The sequence below is a fragment of the Hevea brasiliensis genome, unplaced genomic scaffold, assembly GCF_030052815.1.
Source record: "Hevea brasiliensis isolate MT/VB/25A 57/8 unplaced genomic scaffold, ASM3005281v1 Scaf165, whole genome shotgun sequence".
NCBI classification, from domain to species: domain Eukaryota; kingdom Viridiplantae; phylum Streptophyta; class Magnoliopsida; order Malpighiales; family Euphorbiaceae; genus Hevea; species Hevea brasiliensis.
Window position 1 is genome coordinate 76155 of NW_026614658.1, and position 21093 is coordinate 97247.

A 21093-nucleotide genomic window follows, 5' to 3' on the forward strand; every position below is an offset into this window, starting at 1 on the left:
CTGAGACTGAATTACTAATTCTCAGTTTGATAATTGCTAATTGTACACATAGTTAAGTTATCTGCAGATAATTAAAAAAAATGGTATTGGGCTTTATTGACATATATACCGTTTCTGTGATGTACATAGGTGTGTTGTTGTATCTATCTTTGAAGTACATGATCGTCTTCTCCTTGCTATCTGGAACAACATAGAAGGTAGGCATTGCTGTCTGTATAAGAACAAAAAAAAAAAAAAAAAGCAATGTTAAATACTTTTATTATCATTTGATTTATTATTTATATTATAAGCTTTTGCATATCTTACCGGCTCTCCTATAAGAACTCCGTCTTTCTCTCCAGTTCCATAAGTAAAGGTATCTTTAAGTAAATCATCATGATAATTGCATGGTGTCAACAAGCAATCTCTTGCATAGAGAGTGCTATAATGGTTGATTCCAATGAAATCTAATTTATTCGCCAGTTTCCTCTTGTCCTCCGCTGAAAATGTTGGTAGCCTTAGACCTACTATCTGTTGCATCTCTGGTGGATACTCTCCAAACATAATGGGATCCATAAATCTACACACACAGCAAAAGAATTGCACTCCTATTAATTCATCTAAGAGCTAGCAATAACTTTATAGTATAAAACTTTAATTGGAGTTAGTAATTACCATGCAGCAATGAAACCTAAAGCTCGTTGAGCTGCCACACGATCAGCGGGAATGTCTCTCAATGGCTCATACCAATAGATATGTAATACAATGCCAATTTTTCCTCCCTGTTTTTCCTATTTCAGGTAATAATTTTATTAAGTAAACATGGTAAGGGAAGGAATTGTCTTTTCAACATTTGATGTGCTAATATATAAAATACCTGATGCTTCTTACGGTAAATTTCAGTTGCTGTGGCATGCGCCAATATCATATTATGAGCAGCAATGTAGGGTTCTAACTCAGAGCTCCCAGCTTTGCATTTGCCAGCAGGGTAAGAGAATCGATTTGGTGGCCATATTCCACTGTAGTAGCCATATTGGGCCACCATGTTAGCTTCATTGAGTGTAATCCAATGTTTGACTCTGTCCCCAAAAGCCTCAAAGCAGATATCTGCGAAGTAGCCGAAATCATCCCTATAACAAAATTAAGATGGCGGACTAGATGTTTATTAATCTTGCGCGTATTATTAACAACTGTCGCAAATGCTGAACATATAATTTTCTATTATTAGAACCTCCGCGCACATTTTTTTTCAAATTTTCTTTTATTTTTATCTAAAAAAAAGTAGCAAATAAGGAGAAACTTACTGTATTTGAGAACTTAGTCAAGTGCCATATCGATCTTCTAGTTCTTGAGGAGCATCAAAATAATGCAAGGTAACAACCGGTTCTATTCCTATACAATTAAAGAGGTATAAATAATAATAATAATAATAATAATAATAATAATAATAATAATAATAATAATAATAATACAAAATTACTTAAATCTAAGTCTTAAAGTAGCATAAAATAAGGCTGGCTATGTATTTAGCTTTGAGCAAAAGAGCATCAGTAAGCTTATTGTAAAATGCTATTCCTTCAGAATTGATATCTCCAGATCTACCCTCTATTATTAAGATTAAAATTAATTAAAACATGAAGAAATGAAATAAAAACTCATATTTAATGGAAAATTTTTATGAAACGTACTTGGAAGGATTTTAACCCATGAAATCGAAAATTTATATGAATTTACTCCAAGTGAATGCATCAACTCTATGTCATCCTATCAAAATACAAACATAATTTATAATATTTTCAATATTTATTCTACCAAAAAAATATTCTCAATATTTAAAAGGAAAAAAGAATCATCATATTTTATTTTGTTCTGCATCTTGTGGAGACTTGTCTAATTCAACTTAGAACGATTAAAAATTATTTTCATTACTAATATCATTTTTTTAATATAATTAAATTATGCTTGACAAATAAGTTAATTAAACAGATTTAGAACTTAAAATTAGCAAAATTATATATTAATTTTCAGAATAAACGAATCAAGATGAAAATAAGTTTTCGTTTAACGTAAAAAATACAGATAAAATTCAGAATCAAAGTCCCTTGGTAAAAATATTCACTGGTTTCCATCAACCAAATAGAAAAACAGAAGGAGGAAAAAAGTGAAGAAAGAAAAATACTAAAAAGTCATTTTCTCTTATGATAGTTATATCATGGACAACATTGATCATATATAAGGTGAAAATTATTAAAGATTGTTCTATGCAAAGATAAAATTACTGGAATTAAAATTTTATTAATTTAATTAAAAAACTTTGATCGAAATTTAAAAATTCATAATTTTAAATTTTATTAATTTAATTTAGTTGTTCAGCCTTGCGGACCATCGCTGTAAATGAACTAAACACCCTATGTTTTATTTAGTCTAATAGACTATCATTGTGGATGGGCTAAGCACTTTTTGTTTTAGCTTGATGGACAATTTATTTAACCTGGAAACTATCGCTGTAGATGAGTTAAGTACCTTTTTTTTTTGAAGATGATTTCATATAATATATGTTATGAATTTATTTTATATTTCATTAATTGAAGGCTTATGATCAAAGGCGATACGAAAACTAAAGTGGTGAATTCTTGAAGGTATTTTAGGTTCTCCTACAATTTGCTATTTAAAATAGTATTGGACTAAATAATTTTAATCCAATTAAAATTATAAAAATTGCTTTAAATTAATTCTAGAGACTAATCTCTAAAATGAGTATTGAATTAATATTTTAATTCAGCTCACACTATAAGTCTTTTAAGGACTCAAAGTAAAATCACAAATAAAATTGGAATTAAATAAATAAAATAGAAATAATGAAATGTTATTGGCCATTAATGCAAGCGTGCTACGGTGGTGAGATAATCACACTCTTGCCTACTTTATTTAACGAGTATTATCAAACATCATTAATAATTTAAACTTATCTCAATAAAACCATGGACAAAAGTAACAATGACAACTTGATGAAAAATTTAATTCAACGAACACCCATTAAGCAAAGGCACTTGTTGTAACTTGTCAACATAATATGGCAATTTAGTCAATCAAAGTTGAGCAAAGCACTCACAAAAAAAGGATGGCAATCTTCGTAAATTTTGATAAAATAAATGGTAGCCAAACAATAAACTAATTATAATGGTAATATTGTAAATATGAGCCAAATTTCACTAAGCAAATGGATGGTAATTTCAGACAAAATCAAGCAAGAGTGTTGATGGCTATTTTGTAAATTTTAACAAATTTTACGTAGCAAAATGACAAATGGCGTGTATGCATATAATGTTAGCGCAAATTTAATGGCTATTTGTAAATAAAGCAAACCAAAATACAAAGCAAAAGATGAGGTGGCATCATGAATTCATGATAATTTTCTTCAAACTCTAGTGTAATTGATGTTGAGACAGTGGGTGTAGAATAGGTTTTGAGGCGTGATGAATCACTATCTTTAAGGTATTAATTGCCCCCACTAGATTGCTGCAAGGTTATGGCAATATACCTCCGGGATACAACAAAGTCTGAAATCTGCAGACAGCAACTCCTGAAGATTTCTCTTAAGAACTCTTTATATGAACTGAATTTAGAGAGACTAGAAGAACAGAAGAAGAAGTAGAAGTAGTATGTCTGGATTGAAAAAACTCATCCATATTTATAAAGAATGAAAAGTCATGGCACCTTTACTAGATAGACACATCTGCCTATCTCCAATAGATACAACTATTTGTGTAATAGACATGTCTGCTTATTAAAAGCTACCTATACAAATAGTTGTGACTATTTGTATAGATATATCTGTTTATTAAGAGACACCTATACAAATAGTTATGACTTTTGTATAGAATAGACATGTCTATTTATTAACAAACACCTATACAAACAAGCAGATTTGTTTGTATAGAATTGATATGTTTGTCTATTAACAGACACATCTACTAGTTAATAAACACATCTGTCGTAATTTATTTACGAAAATTATAATATGATAATTATTTTATTTCACACATATACGTGCCAAGTACCATAATAGAATAATATATATATAATTCTATACATATTTCACTCTTGTCATTCTCTTATATTTTAACAATATAGGAATTCTTTCTCTCTATACTATCTAACATACAAGCTATTTATAACAATCCCCCACTTAGCTTGTATTGTTAGATCCCATTGTTTCATGCATAATGAAAAGTATCTTTCGATTTAAACTTTTCCTTAGTGTAAGTATTTCAAAGTTCTAAAGAAATCATGGTGGCCTTAGCTTAAACCTAGATTCCTATTAAATAGAACCGGAAATACTACACACACGAATCAATTAGTTCGACTTAAAAAGTTCACCAAAATTTTTAGCACGAATATGGCCTTGTGCTACCTCCTGTTTTCATGAACATTTACAAAAGTTATTCTCACTTTTGTTGAAGCGGCACCACTTCCTATGTTCATATAGGTGAAGTTTCCTTTGTAATAATTTTAAACTTCATTAAGAGTATAAATACTCATCCTCATTCTATTAACTTAGTACATTAAGTACTTTAATTACAACATTTACTAATGACTTGTTGTTACCCTTTAAACTTTATTTAGTAATAATACTATAAAGTAGGGTTCCCATCATTAGTAAATTTAATGGAATATTTTAAATCCTAATCAGCACATGTACTTATGATCATAACTCTCGAGAGCCCTTTTATTAAAGGATTTGCTAGATTATTATAGGATTTAACATAAACATGGTAATAACACCATTAGAGACTAATTGTCTTACATTTTCATGTCTTAAGCTTATATGTATATACTTTCAATTGTATATTTTACTATAAGCTTTAACTATCGTGATTTGACTATCACAATATAAAGAAATAGATGGCACAGGTTGTGGCCACAACTTAATATCCGATAACAAGTTTCTCAGCCATTCTGTTTCTTTACCAACATTAGCCAAAGTTATAAATTCGGATTTCACCGTAGAATGAGTTATACAAGTTTGTTTCTTTGATGCCTAAGAAACAGAATCTCCACTTAAAGTGGACACCCAACCAAAGGTTGACTTATTGTCCTTAGTACTACTTATCCAATTAGCATTTGTATAACTCTAGGATCTCCACTATATTTGCTTCACTAGTCAACCATATAATCACATGTTTATAACATGAACTACATAAATAATTCACAGTCTAGATATGTACCTTATTTGCATAAATAAATTGCTCCATAACTTATTTAAAATGAGAGTATCCAACAATAAAGAATCAAGCTAAACTTGCACACACACACAAATGCACACTTATTTGTCTTTTTGTCACTTCTTACAAATGAATCTCTTCGTACATGTAACTATTAAGAACAATTGCATTTAGTTACATCTTTTAGCCAAGGGACATAATTTTTTTTTTTGCATGGATACAACTCTTTATATGGTTTTAGCACAATTGAAAATTTATCGCAGAATAATCTATAGCTTATAATTTCTTTCTTTTTTTTTTTAAATATCCAAAAAAATCCTTGAAATTTCTTTCCAACATTCCACACTGGGATTATTAGTATATCTTGATAACTTACATACTGCAAAAGCAATATGAGAAGTAGTGCAATGCATAACATACATTAAGCTACCAATAGCTGATAACTGATAGCTGATTATAGCAATTTTATGTTAAGTGTTTGGTAAAATTATATTTAACTGTTGCTGTTGATATGTGAAATGACTAATAAGGGTATATATCATATAATTTATTTTATTATTTAAATAAATATAAAATTATAAATTTATTACATTATATTATTTATTTTATTATTAAATTAAATATATAATTATTAAATTAATATATTATATTATTTAAATAAATATATAATTATTAATCTTTTATATTATATCATTTATTTTATTATTGAAATAAGAAAATAATTATTTTTTAAGATAATTAAATAATTTTAAAAATATAGATAAAATAATAAAATAATTACTATTGTTAATAGAAAAATTTATAATTAATTTTAAGTTTTTAGATATAAATAAATATTTTATATTTTATGTTATTAATAAAAAAGATTTTAACAAAGTTGAAATACGTTAATTAAAATGTTAAAATTATAAATAAAAAAATAAAAATATTAATAATATTAATTTTCAAGTTAAATAAAAAATAATAATATAGTCAAAATAAAAAATAAAATAAAATCAGCTATCAGCTGATGAGAAACAGCTCTAAAAATAGAGCTGATACAAACTGCAGCTGATGGGTATCATATTAGTTGCTCATCAGTTATCAGCTCTATTTTTTTAAGCTTGCCAAACACTATAATTTGCCTGTTTAAATATCTATCAGCTATTAGCTACACCTAACAGATAAACCAAACGCCCCCTAAGTCACAATTTCCAGCTTTGCATTTGCCTGCAGGGTAAGATCATCAGTTTGGCGGCCATATTTCACTATAGTAGCCATATTGAGCCACCATGTTAGCTTCATTGAGTGTAATCCAATGTTTCACCGTGTCCAAAAGCCTCGAAACAGATATCTGCGAAGTAGCCAAAATCACCCCTACGACCAGATAAATATTTTACAGTAAATGTTAAATAATCTTGCTTATTAATATTGATTGCAACTGCAAGTAATGCTAAACATATAATTTGCCTATTTTCTATTGCTAAAAACTCAAATAACTTTTTTTTTTTTCCAAAATTTTCTTTAATATATATTTGTTAAATAAAACATGAGCCGAGAGGAAACTTACTGTATTTGTGGACTTAGCCAAGCACCGTATCGATCTTCTAGTTCTTGAGGAACATCGAAATGGTGCAAAGTAATAACTGGTTCTATTCCTACATGATTAAAGAGGCATATATAAAATTGATAATTAATAAAAAATGTTAAACCGAAGTGCCAAAGTAGCATAACATTAAGACAATGTGTTTTGCCTTTAAGAAAAAGAGCGTCAACAAGTTTGTTGTAAAATGCAATGCCCTCTTAATAGACTTCTCCAAATCTACCCTCTTTAATTAAGATTAGAATTAATTAAAACATCAAGAAATAAAAAAGAAATCCACATGCAAAGCAACATTCTTAGGGAACATACTTGGAAGGAATCTAACCCATGAAATCGAGAATCTGTATGAATTTACTTCACGGGAATGCATTAACTCGATATGGTCCTCTCATAATACAAGCATAATTTATAATATTTTCAATATTTTATTGTCAATATATTATATTGTTGAGTAATTTTTTTTATTAGTTTTAGAAGGGAAAGAAGAACCATCACTTCCTATTATTTCCCACCTTTTATTGAGACCTATCTAATACAACTTAACCTGATAAACAATTATTTAAGTGGAGAAAATGATCAATTACAAAAAATAGATGATAATGATCATCTGCTACATCCCCATTGCTTCCATCCGCGATTTTTCCTGATAACAACAGTGGTCACATTTTTTTTTTGAATTTGCTACATGAAAAAAAATTACATATCAATTATACATACATCGACCTTCCACTCATAATGTAAGTTGAAAAGGAAAAGAAAAGGAGATTAATTGAGAAGTTTCATTAATTAGAAAAACAAAATTAAAAAAAAAAAAAACTCAGAGGGCGAATACAATCACGTGACTGATGTTGGTCATTAATGGTTCACTCGTAATCTTAGAATAAGACTTTAGTCAGTGATCTAATTTCATGTTGAGAAAAATTAAATAACCTGAAGTAAGCGGATAAATAGCAAAATGAGAATTTGACCAATAGCAAACTAGATAAAGTCAACTATATGTCAAGAACTAGTAATTCCATAGGATGGCAGGTAATATATAAATAAAAATAATAGAAAAAAGAGAATATTTGTACCAGATAAGTGGGTGAATACATCCCAATTGCTGAGGCCTTTGTTGCCTTCCGAGAATGCTCCTTCAATCTGCAGGAATAAGCATATGTAGAAATTAATTTATGTATGGGAAATATTGTCTGCATGCAACTCAAGTACATGTTCTATGAGAAAGTTTGTCCAGGATGGTTACAAATTTCTCAGAAAATTATATTTTTATGAGAGAATTTATAAGATTTGTGTAGCATAATTACAACAATTAACATGATTATAGGAGATTTGTGTAGCATAATTACAGCAATTAACATGATTATAGGAGATTTGTGTAACATAATTACAGTAATTAGCATGATTATGAGAGATTTGTATAGCATAATTACAGAAATTATTATTCTTGTCTAAATTAGCTCATATTCTCATGTATAAATAGATATAATGTCTCTGTAAATAAGATACAGACAAATACACAATCATTTCCTTCATTACTTGTATTCTTTCTTCTAACATGGTATTAGAGCCGTAAAGCTTTTATTTCTAGTTTCTGGAGTCTCTCTTCTCTTTCTATTGGTTCATTCTTTCATTCCTGTTATTATACCAATTTTTTTTTCTTTTCATCTTGTTATCAATGGAGAAATCTGATATTTCAAAACCTATTGCAACAGTTCTGACTGGTTTCAATTATAATCTTTGGGTTCAAGGAATGAAAAGTTTTTTGATAGGTCGCAAGCTTTGGCGTATTGTTACCGGAGATATCATTACGCCGACAAGAGAGAACGATGAAACTAATGCAAAATTTGCTGACCGTCTTGAGGATTGGGATAGTAAAAATCATCAGATCATCACTTGGTTTCGCAATACCTCTGTCTCGTCCATCCACATCCAATTTGCTAATTATGACTCTGCAAAAGAAATATGGGATTTTCTTCTAACACATTGAATGGCTTCATTTTTCATCAGTTTAAAAGGAAATTTTGGATGGCTTCATTGCCAGCAGACCTTCAAGAATTATATATAAAAAGAAATAAATACTAGGTCATATGTATGCAGGAATTATTTATTTTTATATATGCAGGAAATTTTGGATGGCTTCTTTGCCAGCAGACCTTCAGAACAGTTACATTGCTTACGTGTAGAATATATATAGACCAAAGCAAATGTTGCTTGCTGGATTGTAATGGTATAAATTTGTTTAATTCAGTGCATATATATATATATAGAAGAGAATCATACATATATATAGCTACCTGATAAGAAGAAGTTGCAGTCCCAAAGAGAAAAGATGGAGGGAATTGGCCACGATCCAAACATGAACGCCTATCTATCATCAACACTATTGATGATAGGAAGAGAACCAAAACAAAACTGGCTTTCTTCATCCTTCACTGCTAATGCTATTCTTTTTTTCTTCTGCCGCTGCACAACTAATAACAGAGTTTAACTTTCTTCTTAATTGGCTTGTGTTAATGCTGGGATGTCGAACCTTTATATAGAGAATTCATTGGCATTGTTTATATTTTTTTAATTACTAGTTGATGGATATGCGCCTGCCAATGCAATTGCACGTATTGTGGTCAAATATGATGATCAAACATGACGGTCAATATCTTGCTAAATCTAACGGATTAGATTAATAAAATGACTATGCAGAATTATGTTAATTATTTAATTGGGATTTGAGAGAGTGTTAGATATTTATATAATATGTGCATGTTGCTTACATACATGGCCCCCGCATAACTTTTTTTTTTCCTGACTCCTAAATAAAAGAATAGTTGGTCAACTGCCAAAAGAATGGTATCGTGCATGAAGATACCTTCAACTAACAGAGGAAGGAAGACTAGTCCAAGAATTCATGAATGATAAAAGATGCACAAGTCTTCCTCAAAATATATATATAAACCAAAAAAATTAGGGAAATATATTATTTATTTTAATTTATATTTTGGAGCTTTTTTTGGCTAACATATGGAGCTTTATCCTTATATTTGATTTTCAGGTCTCTATAGATTATATTGTGTTCACTTAATAACCAATTTGATTTTTTTTTTAATTTATTTTAATATTTTTAAAAAGAATAGAGGCTATTAGAAATGGATACTCAATAAGAAATTTATTACACTCTTTTTAATGATTTTATTGCTTAAATGGACTATTCTATTGCTTATGTCTTATGAAAAAAATTCAAAAAATATATATATCATTTGTTAAATTTCTACAAGAAAATAATTAATTTCCTTCACATCGTGTTTTTGAATCTAGGGTGAAAGGATGACAAGTTGCTGGTAGTTACATTTTTTTATTTTATATTATTATTTTTTTTTTTTTTTGAGAATATACATTTTTTATTTTGAATGCAGGTGCTATTTTATTTTCCTATCAATTTCTTTGAATTCGGATACTCCTATCACTATCTTATCCTTATGATAATTTTTTATAAATAATATAATTTTATTCAATATGTGGAGGAATAAGGAAGTTCTAGGAAGTTGCATGCATATATAACATTTGTTTTGTATATATAGATGCAAGCATCTCATCCTGATATCATTTTAATAATTATTTTCAACTCATTCTTAATTTTTCTTCCATTCCTTTATTATTTCATTATTGTTAATGATAAAAAGTTGCGAATATCATATTATCATATCTCTCAAACATTATCCATTGTTAATAGTATTTTTTCTTGCCATTTATATAAATAAAAAATTTAATTTATGAGAATTTATTCAATACAGTCCTGTCAATATTATATATAGATAACGAATAATAAAACTGTTATATATATATATATATATAATGATTATATTCTAAAATCTCTCACTTATTCAACCCACTGCAAATTGTGTATTTGTGTGTATGTGTGAAAATTATGAGTTCTTTTAATAAGAAAAATGTGGTAGAATTTGAAAAGAACTATGTGACCTTCAGAGGAGCAATGCCACTGTGAGTTATTGATCTACTTTCTCTGCCCTCTTCCCTTTCTCTTTCTTGTTCGGCATACAAGCCTTAACCAGATCAAAAGGATGAGTGGAGAAGCCATCTTCTCCTCTCTCTTTCTTGTTCGACATACAAGCCTTAACCAGATCAAGAGGATGAGTGGAGGAGCCAGTAATAATGGAAGCGAATCTATTATATAAGCGACATCTATTAATCGTAGAACAAGCGTTAATTTTGAATGTTTTGAGTAGATCTATTGACCTAGGAATAATTGCCAAACCCATGCCAAGCTTTACTTAGTTTTATTGCAAATAATCCATTTTATAAAAAAAAAAATAGTTATATTGGTAAATGTATTTTGATTTAATTAATATAATTAAGATATTTCTTGCATGTCTATTTTTGGTAAAAAAAGGTGATATGAAGTAAAAAAAATATAGCTAAATTTCTTATTAAGAGCTAAAACATGAAAAAAATAGAAGCTTGAATATTCTTTCACATGTGATATAGCTATTGTACATGTGACATAGCTACGTGAATTCCAAATAATAAGGGACAACTACAATAAATATATGAAAGAACACTGTCTGTATCTAACTTTTCAAGAATCTGGATTGCAAATGCCACAGAAGGAACAACTTAAATCAATGAATAACTATGAATATATTGTGCACACTGTCTATCTAGCTTTATACCAATCTAGATTACAAATGCACAATATTGTTGCGTCGCTATTCTTAGGCAAGAAAAAAACTAGATTCATTTTTCAAGAAATGCTGGAACCATTTGGCTGATCTCTTTGGTGTTCTTTGCATTGTTCTGCGGTCTACATGATACAATCCGAAGCTTATTGTATAACCATAAGTCCACTCAAAATTGTCTATCAGAGACCAATGGAAGTAGCCTCTCACATCTGCTCCATTCCTGTAATTTTTATTAACATTTGTAAGATTACCACTTCAACTAAAAACAGAACCCATGATTTCCAAGAACATTGATAGACAAGAAAATGTGAATTTACCCGATTGCCGAAACCAAAGAAGTGAGGTAACCCTGCATGTACTCTAACCTGTTCACGTCATTGAGCATATCTTCAATGTTTTTGCTGCTAGGCTGTGCATATCCTGCAAGTAGTGTATAATTTTTTAAGTCCTGAGACTGAATTACTAATCTCTGTTTGATAATTGCTAATTATACACATATTTAAGTTAGTTTCAAATAATTAAAAAAAAATAGTATTGGGCTTTTTTGATATACATACCATTTTCTGTGATGTACATAGGCGTGTTGTTGTATCTATCTTTGAAGTACATGATTGTCTTCTCCATGCTATTTGGAACAACATAGAAGGTAGGCATTGCTGTCTATATAAGGACAAAACAAAAAGCAATGTTAAGTACTGTTATTATCATTTGATTTGTTATTTAAATTGTGAGCTTTGGATATCTTACTGGCTCTCCTATAAGAACTCCATCTTTCTCTCCAGTTCCATAAGTAAAGGTATCTTTAAGTAAATCATCATGATAATTGCATGGTGTCAACAAACAATCCTTTGCATAGAGGGTGCTATAATGGTTGATTCCAATGAAATCCAATTTGTTTGCTAGTTTCCTCTTATCCTCCACTGAAAATGTTGGTAGCCTTAGACCTACTATCTGTTGCATCTCTGGCGGATACTCTCCAAACATAATGGGATCCATAAACCTACACACACCAACGAAAGAATTTGCACTCCTATTAATTCATCTGAGGGCAAGCAGCAACTTTATAGTATAAAACTTTAACTAATTAGAGCAATTTATTACCATGCGGCAATGAAACCTAAAGCTCGTTGAGCAGCCACACGATCAGCTGGAATATCTCTCAATGGCTCATACCAGTAGATATGTAATACAATGCCAATTTTTCCTCCTTGTTTTTCCTATTTCAAGTAATAATTTTATTAAGTAAACATGGCATGGGAAAGAATTCTCTTTTCAGTATTTGAAGTCATAATGTATATAATACCTGATACTTCTTCCGGTAAATTTCAGTTGCTGTGGCATGCGCTAATATCATATTATGTGCAGCAATGTAAGGCTCTAACTCAGAGTTCCCAGCTTTACATTTGCCTACAGGGTAAGAGCATCGATTTGGTGGCCATATTCCACTGTAGTAGCCATATTGGGCTACCATGTTAGCTTCATTGAGTGTAATCCAATGTTTGACTCTGTCTCCAAAAGCTTGGAAGCAGATATCTGCGAAGTAGCCGAAATCATCCCTATAACAAAATTAAGATGGTAGAGTAGATGTTTATTAATCTTGCTCATATTATTAACAATGGTAGCATTTTATAATTTTCTGTAACTAAAACCTCCAAAGCATACTTTTCTAAAATTTTCTTTAACTTTTATATAAAAAAAAAAAGTACCAAATATAGAGAAACTTACTGTATTTGAGAACTTAGCCAAGCGCCGTATCGATCTTCTAGTTCTTGAGGAACATCAAAATGATGCAAGGTAACAACTGGTTCTATTCCTACATAATTAAAAAGGTATACATAAGAATAATAATAATACAAAAGTACTTAAATCTAAGTGTCAAAGTAGCATAAAATGGGGCTATGTATTTACCTTTGAGCAAAAGAGCATCAATAAGCTTATTGTAAAATGTAATTCCTTCAGAATTGATCTCTCCAAATCTACCCTCTATTATTAAGATCAAAATTAATTAAAACATAAAGAAATGAAATAGAAAACTCATATTTAAAGGAAAATTTTTGTGTAACATACTTGGAAGGATTCTGACCCATGAAATCGAAAATCTATATGAATTTACTCCAAGGGAATGCATTAACTCTATGTCGTCCTGTCAAAATACAAGCATAATTTATAATATTTTCAATATTTCTTCTACCAAAAAAAATATATATTTTTTCAATATTTAAAAAGAAAAAAGAACCACCATATTTTATTTTTTTTCTGCCTCTTGTTGAGACTAGTCTAATTCATCTTAGCACAATTAAAAATTATTTTTATTACTAATATCATTTTTTAAAATGATTAAATTACTAGTATCCAATGATTTTTTAATCCTTAATTTGGCTAAGTTGGATCTTGTTTTTGGTAGAAACTTCATTCTAATTAGTGGAAAACGTTTGCAAATATAATCAAATTAAGTCAAAATTTTTTGCTCTTTTCATCCCTGTTATTGATAGGAACTTTCGGAACTCTAATTAATAGAAAAATAGATTATTTAATTAAGTCAAGAAAATTATTGATTACCAAAAATAGATGATAGTGATCATCAGCTACATCCCCATTGCTTCCATCCGCAGTATTTGCACCAGATACGTGAGTAAATACATCCCAATTGCTTAGGCCTTTGTTGCCTTCCAAGTATGCTCCTTCAATCTGCAGGAATAAACATATATAGAAATTAATAATTAATCTGCAGGAATATATAGAAATTAATCTGCAGGCCTTTGATGCAAACCAAACAGATTTTTTACTCTTAACAGCAAATTTTCAGGCAAAAAGATTTCTCATAAAGCAAAGCGAATGTTGCTTGCCGGTCTGTGATAGTATAAATTTGTTTAATACAATGCATAAATATATAGAAGAGAAGCTTACATATACCAACCTGATAAGAAGAAGTTGCGGTACCAAAGAGAAAAGAAGGAGGGAATTGGCTACGGTCCAAACATGAACACCTCTCTATCATCAACGCTATTGATGATAGGAAGAGAACTAACACAAAACAGGCTTTCTTCATCCTTCACTACTAATGCTATTCTCTTCTGCTGCTGCTGACTAATAACAGAGGTTAACTTCTTAATTGGATTGTGTAAATGCTGGGATATTGTCGTCCCTTTATATAGAGAACTCATTGGCATTTTTTATATTTTTTTATTACTAGTTGAATATGCTGCCTGCCAATGCAACTTCTCATTTGTGGTCAAATATAATGATCAAACTTGACGGTCAATATCTTGCTAAGTCCAACGGATTAGATTAATCAAGGAAAGGATTGTGCATAATTTATGTTAATTAATTAATTGGTATATAATATATATGCAAGTTGCTGGCATACATTGTTGGTTAAATATCATATTATATCTCTGGCTATCACAACTGCCAAAAGAATGGCAGTTTTAATTTGCTCATTTTTCATGGAATTGCTTTTATTTTTTATTTTTTCCTTTTTTAATTTAAGCCTTCATGATATAAGGATTTTAAATGGTCGTATTTGTTTGGGGGAAATTGATTTCAGGGGATTATTAATCTTCTTCATTTTATTTCTCTAGTGGGTAATTTAGGGGTGAGCATTCGGTTCGAACCGAATCGACTTAAATTATGAAAACCGAATTATATATTTAGAAACCGAACCGGAATGGATGAAAAATCGAATCGAACCGAACCACTCTATTTCAGTTCAGTTAGACTTGGTTCAAACCGATCAGTATTATTATTATTTATATTTTAATTTAGACTTAATTTTTAAGTTATTTGGTCTAATTTTGACTTTGGTTTAAACCTAATAAATATTAATGAATGGAATTAAATAATTTATATATATATAATTAAATATAATTCATAAATTTCCCATAAAAATAAACCAATTCAAAAGTCGATACGCTTTAATTTGGTTCGATTTGAATATATAAAATTACTATTTAGTTCAGTTTAACTGATTTTTTCTCTTCAAAATTGAATGAAACCGAAATAACCAAAATTTTTATAATATTAAATCAAACCGAACCGATTAAATTTTAAAATCAAACCGATTGAAACGAAATGACTCGATTCGATTCGATTCGATTTTTCGGTTTAAACCGAAATCTGCTCACCCCTAGTGGATATGTTCTAGTTGGCACTGCAATTTCTGATGGGAAACTGCACTGCAATAACCAAAAATTGACCAAGCAAGTTGATAAGATTTTTGATAAACCTAGCGTCCTTTTTCTCAAAAGTCGATACTGTTTGATTTGGTTCAATTTGAATATATAAAATTACTATTCGATTCAATTTAACCGATTTTTTCTCTTCAAAATCGAACCAAACCGAAATAACTCAAATTTTTATAATATAAAACCAAACCGAACCGATTAAATATTAAAATCAAATCGATTGAACCGAATTGACTCAATTTGGTTTGATTTTTCAGTTTAAACCGAAATCTACTCACCCCTAGTGGATATGTTCTAGTTGGCACTGCAATTTCTGATGGGAAACTGCATTGCAAGAACCAAAAATTGACCAAGCAAGTTGATAAGATTTTTGATAAACCTAGCGTCCTTTTTCTCAAAGAGAAATAAGGGCCATCAGCCACGTGTTATCTTCATTCGATAGCTTATATTCAAGTTGGAACACATGGACTTTCTCTTACTGTATAGTCCACTTTTGATTATTTGATATATTGAGTATATGACTCTTTTTTTTTCTTTATAAACAAACCGTTTTATTAATAATTAAACCAGGAAAAACTTAGCATGAAACATCCATTAAGCATTTGACCCATTGAATAAAAAAATGTTAAGCAAACTTTGGGTTCCATGCATTCTCACTTTTCTTCATTTCCATTGTTTGCATGACGCCTAAAATTAAGATTTCTAAACCTGTTTTACTATCCTTTCCTCGAAAGTCTACAAGTCACATTTGAAAAATCAATATATCATTCAAGTACGTGGAAATCTCAAACTACAAAAGTAGCGTCTTGATGTTTTTGTTAAGCCATCCACCTCTTATCATTAAATCAAAATTGGTTACTTGTTTTACAGATTATTTTAGTGTTCTTTTTGGTATTTCAAGGTCTACAAAATATAAAGGAAATGCATATGTTGAATAGCCGTATGGGATATGACCATTCAAAGTTACCAATACCAACCAAAGTAGCTCCCCATCAGATCTGCTTTTCTCATTTCGTGGAAGCATCGATAATGCATGCATGGTATGTTCAAACTGAAACTGAAATTTCAGGGCAATTAATAAGCAACGTGCTTAAAGTAATTAACTTTATAATTGGACGACTTGGAGTCATCGCAAATCTATGGTCTTTTTTTCTTCATTTTTTAATTATATATATTACTTTTATGGTTATCTTGGAAAACTAAGACCCATGTGCGATATAAACGAATCAATTTTTGTTCGTTCAAAGTCGAAGGAATTAATGCAAAAAAAATAAATAAATAAATCAAACTTTGATATAAAATTAATTAATAAATGCATCAAAACCAACCGATCACTTGTCTTCCAATGGCCAATAGGCAATAATAAACTGCTTGTTGTGCTCATTAATGTTATTAATTAGCTAATGAATGAAAATAATTAAAAAGAAGAAATCTGCCAAATCCTGAAAGAAGAAAAAAATTAAAGAAATGACCACACAAACAAATTTCAATTACGACGGCCCAAGAATATGTTCCCTCACCATACACAAAATGTTGAAATTTAAATATAATTTTCATGTAACAATATTATTATCCCCAACCTACTTTCACGGGGCGGACGCACTGCCATGGTTGGGCGCCTCCCCCAGTTTTTTTTAATTGCATACATTATCAATTATTTTATTTTAATTAGAATTAAGAGTTTATATACAAGAGACACTTGGTCCCCTCAATGTTTTTTAAAAAATTAACTTAAAAATAATAATGTTAATAATAAAAAAATAATAATAGTAATAATAATAATAATAATTCAAGTTAAAAATATTTTTAAAATGAACAAAATAATAATAATTAAATATTACACAGTTAATATTTATTTAAAATACACTAAAAATCATATATATACAAAGAAAATAAAAAAGGATAATGGGAAATTAAAAAAAAATAAAGCTTTCAATTTTTTCGTCTTATTTTGTATTTTTAAGTCTTTATATTGTTTTTTTTTTTACTTAATATTTTAAGTGCTAAATTAAGTACAAATTGAATATGCTAACTTGGGTGATATATGTGCCTTTCTTGTTAATTTTTTCCATCTATTTAAAATTAACCAAATATATGATTCATAAAAAAAAAAAATAAATATTGATTATTGTTTGATAAAAGTTTAATTTATAATTTTTATTAATTATATAATAATATAATTATTTAAATGACTTTTCTAACAAGTACAATATTGCACTCGTTAATATTTATTAAATATGTTTCTTTATTACTAAAATTGTATCCATAAATAAGAAATTATATTTTTTATGTGTATATATCGTTATACATTTCTATATAATATTAATATTTTCTGATTTAAAATTGATAATAAATAAACATATTGAAGAATGAATTTATGTTTATTTTAGGTCTTTAAGTGGATTTGTTGCAGTTTTTCCTTCTCATCAGCAAAAAGGTTCTCTAGATATTTTATTTTATTTTATTTTTTTCATTTGGAAGATAAGATTCTGTAATTGATATTGATAGAGCGAATCGGTCAGAGAGACAGGGAGATGGGGAGATGGTTGAAGATGGAGAGGATAAAATAGTAATTAACATTCTTTTTTCTTTTAACTTATGTCATGGTAGTGAGATATTTAGGAAATCGAAAATAATAAGTTAAAAGGATTTTATTATAACGTAAATTAATATTAAGGTGATTTGATAATATAAATTAAAGTTTAGAGATAATATTTTCTTCAGAGATAACTGGTGAAAATTATCTTGAAATTTGAAGGCATATGGGGCTCAAGAAATCCTCCAGCTTTCATGTCTTTGCATTTGATGAATATTTTTCATTTAAATATTATATTTTTATATTTTATATATAACAATAAAAATTCTTATAAAAAAAGAAAGTTATTATTTGTTAATGTTCTTTTACAATAATCTTCGGCATTATTGTGATATAGTCATTTAATTATTAAATTAAAAGAATTAATAATATGACAAGTTGCTGGTTGTTACATTTTTTATTTTTTTATTTTATTTCGAATGGCAGTTAACTTATATAATTCCTATCAATTTCTTTGAATTCGCATACGCTCATCACTATCTTATTCTTATGATAATTTTTTATTTAAATAATATAATTATATATAATCTTTGAAGGAATAAGCATGTCCTAAGTTTATGACGAGATCATAAAAAACGAGGGTAAACAAGCCGCCTCATACATATATAACATTTGTTTTGTATATATAAATGCATGCATCTCATCCTGATATCTTTTCAATAATTATTTTCAACTCATTCCTAATTTTTCTTCCTTTCCTTATTTTGTTATTGTTAATGATAAAAAGTGACCAATATCACATTATCATAGCTCTCAAACATTATTCTTTTGTTAATGATATTTTACCTTAGCAATTTATGCAAAATAAGAAACCTAATTTACCACAATTTATTCAATACATTTGTTATATATATAATACATAATAAAATCATTGCATGTATAATAATTGTATATCAAAATTTCACATTTGTCTAATCCACTGTGGATTGTGTGTGTCGATGTGATAATTGTGAAGTCTTCTAATAAGAAAAATATGATATGAAAAGAACCATGTGACCTTTTGATAAACTCATTTTATATAAGTATTTTAGGGTAGTTTTGCATTCATTTTGCCTTTTTAGTTTAGCAATTTTATACTTTTAATGCTTATTTTAGTTAATTTTTTAATTTTAGTTTCATTATATTTGATTTTCGGAATTTTAATGTTTTTAATAGGTTTTAATAAGGTTTAATAAGAAAAATATGATATGAAAAGAACCATGTAGCCTTTAGTGGAACAATGCCATTGTACTTCATTTATCGACTTTCTCTGCACTTTCCTTTTCTTTCTTTCTTGTTTGGCATACAAGTCTTAACTAGATCAAGAGAATGAGTATAGCAGCCCACAACAATGGAAGCAAATCTGATATATATGTGAGATCTATTGACCACAAAACATCCCTTAATTGTGGGTATTTTGAGTAGTCTATTGACTTAGGAATAGTTAACAAACTAGCAGAATGCCCATGCTATGCATGCATGGGTTAACATGTAATTTTGATTTTTAATTATTATTTAAATAATAATACTTATTATTAAATTAATTTTTATTTAAATTTCTTTCTTATTTAATTTCATTTAATAAATTTCAACTATTGTGGTAGTAATTTTTTAATTAATTTATGGTATAGCTAATTAAAATACCTTATCTAATTCTTTTTATATATAAATTGATTATAATTTCTATGATTATTTTGTTTAGAATATAACAATTACTTTATTTTGTTTAGAATATAATAATCACTTTATTCATAAAAATAATTTAAACATTATAAAATTTTCATATTTTATCATATAAATTTATGTAAAGTGATATTTTATTTCTTTATTACTTTACAAAAAATATATTACATTAATGAAAAATAATATTATTTCCAATAATATATAAATATAATATTTTTTTGTAATTAACATAGTAAAAAATTATTTAAATTTAATAATAATGAAAATGCATAACATTATTATTAATTAAAAATAATGTTTATTATATTATTTTCAAAAATGCTATATCTTTATATTTTTGCAAGGTGTTAAAACTATTTCTCTATTAATATGATATATTTTTTGTGAAAATTTTTTTACAAAAATTGTTATCACTTTTAATAAATTTATGATATAGAATATAAAAATTTCATAAAAATTAAATTATTAAATAAATACACAATATATGTATATCATTATTTCTATTGATCTAATAAATTTATAAAGATATACCCATAATTTTAATACTATAACTTATTTTTTCAATTAACGATATTGGTATTTATAATTATATTTATTAATCTTTGAAATTCTCTAACTATAGAAAAAATATAGTTGTGAAATGATTTCTATATAAAATATAATTGTTAACTAAAGTAGAAAAGTAATTTTTGTCATAGCCTGAAATTTTCATTCATTCTTAATTTTTTTAAAAAATATTTTTTTGAATTAACGAGTAACATTTTTCTTAGTCTTGGTAAGAATATTTTAATTATAAAATATTTATTTAAGTTATAATGAAACCCAATATTATTTTAAATGTTTGAATGGTTATGGGAGTATTTATATATACACAATTTAAATATTATTTCTAGTTATGATTGAAATTTATCATATTTTACAAATAACAATTTATTGACCTTGTTAAATGAATATTACTATATATTGATAATATCAATAATAAATGTATTATTATATTTAAAAATGCATAGTACTTTAATTTCATGAAGTTGATTTCATATAATGATATACATATATTGTAAATTGATGTTCTAGTATAATTGTTGTATTATTTGTTTTTGGGTGTAAAAAGGGTTAAAATAATGTAATATATAAGTATTATATATTAAAAAAAAAACTGGCCTATCAGGAGTAG

At 28.0% G+C, this 21093-nt stretch overlaps 1 protein-coding gene and 1 pseudogene across 1 annotated transcript; both read right to left on the reverse strand.

Moving 5' to 3' along the window:
- Positions 1 to 37: 37 nt before the first annotated feature.
- On the reverse strand, positions 38 to 9227 carry LOC131169163 (beta-glucosidase 18-like; annotated as a pseudogene).
- Positions 9228 to 11275: 2048 nt separating this feature from the next.
- LOC131176556 (beta-glucosidase 18-like) lies at positions 11276 to 14550 on the reverse strand. Its single transcript, XM_058141607.1, has 11 exons — positions 14395 to 14550; positions 14037 to 14165; positions 13545 to 13620; positions 13386 to 13460; positions 13203 to 13290; positions 12781 to 13033; positions 12579 to 12694; positions 12225 to 12477; positions 12035 to 12137; positions 11795 to 11897; positions 11276 to 11697 (listed from the first exon to the last, which is right to left on the reverse strand). The coding sequence occupies exons 1-11, from the start codon at positions 14524 to 14526 to the stop codon at positions 11511 to 11513; spliced, it is 1515 nt and encodes a 504-aa protein (XP_057997590.1). The 5' UTR covers positions 14527 to 14550; the 3' UTR covers positions 11276 to 11510.
- Between the last annotated feature and the right edge of the window lie 6543 nt (positions 14551 to 21093).

What these genes read in the sequence shown, in the direction of transcription:
- LOC131176556 (XM_058141607.1), bottom strand. Translation starts at nt 14,526, where the DNA reads ATGAAGAAAGCCTGTTTTGTGTTAGTTCTCTTCCTATCATCAATAGCG. An exon ending in ATCACTATCATCTATTTTTG is followed by an intron (nt 13,621 to 14,036) that starts GTAATCAATAAT and finishes GTATTTTGACAG; the next exon opens with GACGACATAGAGTTAATGCA. An exon ending in TGGCTAAGTTCTCAAATACA is followed by an intron (nt 13,034 to 13,202) that starts GTAAGTTTCTCT and finishes ATTTTGTTATAG; the next exon opens with GGATGATTTCGGCTACTTCG.